Source organism: Lolium rigidum, chromosome 6, assembly GCF_022539505.1.
Source record: "Lolium rigidum isolate FL_2022 chromosome 6, APGP_CSIRO_Lrig_0.1, whole genome shotgun sequence".
Classification (NCBI taxonomy): domain Eukaryota; kingdom Viridiplantae; phylum Streptophyta; class Magnoliopsida; order Poales; family Poaceae; genus Lolium; species Lolium rigidum.
This window is the reverse complement of record NC_061513.1, coordinates 257,239,698-257,242,964: the sequence shown is the minus strand read 5'-3', so window position 1 is coordinate 257,242,964 and position 3,267 is coordinate 257,239,698. Positions and strand designations below refer to the sequence as shown.

Sequence of the window (3,267 nt, the reverse complement as noted above, 5' to 3'; positions counted from 1 at the left end):
ATCAAAGCGCGATAAAACAAATTGTCGAAGCGGGAGCGTGTCGGTGAAAATCTGGCAGCGCTTCGCGACCCCCGGCTAGATTAGATGTAGATGGTGGTAGAGATCCAGCAGCATTTCCGCTTCGGGAGAAGAAGCAGCGTCCACGACGTGCTCCCGGTAGCATGTATGTTTCCAACAAGAAAAATGTATACTGCTCCTTCTATTTATAAAAAGATGTCTTAGATTTGTCATCTAAGTTTTAATAAATCTAAAACATTTTTTTATGGACAGAGGTACTATATGGGTTGATGGCAAGAATCGGGTTCATGTGAGACAACTAAAAAATGGCCACTTTTCTGTGCAAGTATGACAAAAATAACAGCGCGCACACGTCACACGCACGTGTTTCAAACACATTCCTTAAAATGGATGTAATATTGGTCATTCGAATCAAACTAACAACACATTTCTTCCTTGTAATTTAACCCTTTAACGCGGTCTTGAGGAACGAGCTCGTGGTGATCGGCTTGTCCTGCAGCCGGATGAGGTTGTACGCCCACGCGCCCGCCACCGTCCCGCACACAGGGCCAACGACGTACACCCACAGGCCGCCGTAGCGACCGGCGACGATGGCTGGCCCGAGGCTCCTCGCCGGGTTCATCGACGCCCCCGTGATTGGCCTGCAACCAAACGCATCAGGTCAGTGGTGAGAGGCTGAGAGCAGATATACAATTTTAGTTTTGTAGCGATGATTTCAGGCGCGGGGCCGAAGATGGCCAGATCCATGGGGTTGTATGCTTGTACCCGGCAAAGAGCACGTTCAGCACGACGGTGGCACCGACAGCGAGACCGGCTAATTCACCAATCTGCGAGACAAAACATCATTTTGATATGTCAGACATCAGCAATCTCGAAGAGTATGAAGACATATATTGAGCCTGCATTGCGGCGTGGAGCAAATGGACTCACTGCTCTGTCGTCTGTGGCCACTCCGGAGACGACGAACATGAGGTAGAAGGAGATGATGAACTCGAGCGCCACCGCCTGCGTGTAAGAACCAGACGGCGTCGTCCCGAAGAAGTGTTCGTGCCCGCCGCCGAACGTCAGGCGCAGCGTTAGGCTCGCCAGCGTGGATCCCAGCACCTGTGCCAGGACATAGGACGGCACCTGCAAGCATCGACATCGTCAGTTTGTCACATCGACATCGTCAGTAGCATTTTCCAGACAGTCTATACAGTGTTTCTGTTCATTCCACTGAACATCGATCCCTGTCTGCAAGCACCTGCTTCCATGGAAAGCGCCGGCAGGTGGCGAAGGCGACGGTGACGGCGGGGTTGAAGTGCGCACCGGAGACGTGGCCGACGGAGTAGACCATGACCATGACGACGAGCCCCCACACGATGCAGATCCCTGGGAACGTCACCGTGCCGCCGGTCCTCTGGTTCACCACCACGGAGCCGCACCCGGCGAAGATCATGAAGTAGGTTCCCAAAATCTCTGCAAGAATCTGTTCCAAATTTCTAAAAAACCTGCGACTATCTATGCAAATTCTGCTTCATCTCCGTTGCACAAAACTAGTACTTTTTTCTACAGCAGGCACGCATGTATACCTTCTGCATGAACTTGAAGGAGATGATGTCGCTGCCATTGCGTCTGCTGCTGTTATTAGAATTGCCCCCATCCTTTGAATTCTCGGCGTTGGCCTCTTCCCCGTCTCTCCCTTCTTCCATGGCTCCGGTTCCTTTTCGGTCCTCTCGATCTCTTATGTCAGTGAAACACTGTCCTCTCCGTTTTGTACAATGGCATCCTACTTCTTCCTGCTCTATTATTCCATACAGTCGGCATCGATCAAGTGTATGGTATAAAAAAACATGTATTCTTCCTTGGACTGGCCACCTACTCTGCATGAGTGATGCAGCTACTGAAGTAGGCGCGCGTGTGCAAGAACGCAACCAACTCAACCACCAAGGCTTAAACATGATAGTTTTTGAGGATTTGTGTGTGTCTTTTGGAATTATCTTGCACGCCAACGTAAACCATCCTCATACGGCGGGTTCCACGAGGGTCACCGTGTTAAGCTTAAAAGTTCAGTGTCCTGTCTTATTATAAGTATGTACGATTACATGCAACATACACTTCCACGTTCTGGCATTCTTGTTGATATATATGGCCGATTTTATAGACGTGACCACGTCAAACTCACTGTTATAAACAGGACAAGCAAATAAACGATAAAGAAAATCCAGCGGAGACACAAGATTTTAACGTGGAAAACCCCACCAAAACAGAGGGGAAAAAACAACTGGCGCCAGATAGCAAAACTTCACTATATCGGAAAGTGTTTACAAACTCCGTGGATTATCTTATAATCTGATAAACCCCCTAGTCGGCGTCTTATAAGAGGTATATATATGCTTCGGCCTAAGCCTACCGGAGACGGGCCTCGCTTCGCTCGTCAGAAGTTAGCCTCCCTTTAGAATGAATTTGGATCACAATATAACACTCACTGCCGAGTCTTACAATACCAATGAAGTCAAGTGCCGTTCAAATCCCATCCCCACCCAAGAGCCTTGGCCAAGGGCATGTCCAGCGGCTCGACCCATTCCGGACACCAAATGTATCCGTTTTGATCCGTTTGGGTCGGGTCATGGACACAAAATCGACTATCCGGCCACGTCTATTTGGGCTGGGTAGCCCAACGGCCCGACATGAATTTTGTTTGCTCAATTTCGGCAAGTAGGCTGAAATATGAGGGGAAGAGGCCATACATACTGAAAATATAGCAAACAAAACATGTCCAATTTAGGGAATCAGCGTAGTTCACACGCATTGGTATCGAATCATAGTGCAAAATGACACAAGTTTCATGCAAAATAGACAAAGTAGATAGATATGTGAGAAAGATCACACATCGTGTTGCCATATAATGGCTTGCATTCTTCTCAAATGAAGCCCTTTGTTTCGACTCCATGAGGGTCAAGTCCGCGAGCATGATCCGGCTCTCCTCGGCGAGTAAATTGGCATCGGCCTCAATTTTTTGGACTTGTATGGCTTATTTTGTAAGGTCGATGAAGGTGGCACAAGTGGCCTCTTTGTCTCGGCACTGCTTCTCCTCCATCTTGACAATGTGCTCCCCCTTCTCAGCCTTCATCGCCTTCAAGGTCTCACTTAATGCAAGTGTCAAATCATCGCACTTGAGATCTGTCTTGGTGGCCTTGTGGTACTTGGCTGAGATGGAAGGGCACCCATTCTTGGGGCTTCCCCTGCAGTTGGGGCGGCAGGGCCGAC

General features: G+C 49.0%; 1 protein-coding gene across 1 annotated transcript; it reads right to left on the bottom strand.

Annotated features, from left to right (window-relative positions):
• Positions 1-460: 460 nt before the first annotated feature.
• LOC124663998 (aquaporin NIP1-2-like) lies at positions 461-1,610 on the bottom strand. Its single transcript, XM_047201617.1, has 5 exons — positions 1,590-1,610; positions 1,262-1,486; positions 949-1,146; positions 784-845; positions 461-659 (listed from the first exon to the last, which is right to left on the bottom strand). Exons 1-5 carry the CDS (start codon positions 1,596-1,598, stop codon positions 461-463), a joined length of 693 nt encoding a protein of 230 aa, XP_047057573.1. The 5' UTR covers positions 1,599-1,610.
• Positions 1,611-3,267: the final 1,657 nt, after the last annotated feature.

Bases quoted from the DNA above. Each gene is read 5' to 3' on its own strand.
- LOC124663998 (XM_047201617.1), bottom strand. The intron at 1,147-1,261 runs GTGCTTGCAGAC...CGATGCTTGCAG, and splicing joins GGCGCTTTCCATGGAAGCAG to GTGCCGTCCTATGTCCTGGC. The intron at 846-948 runs GTGAGTCCATTT...TTTGTCTCGCAG, and splicing joins TGGCCACAGACGACAGAGCA to ATTGGTGAATTAGCCGGTCT.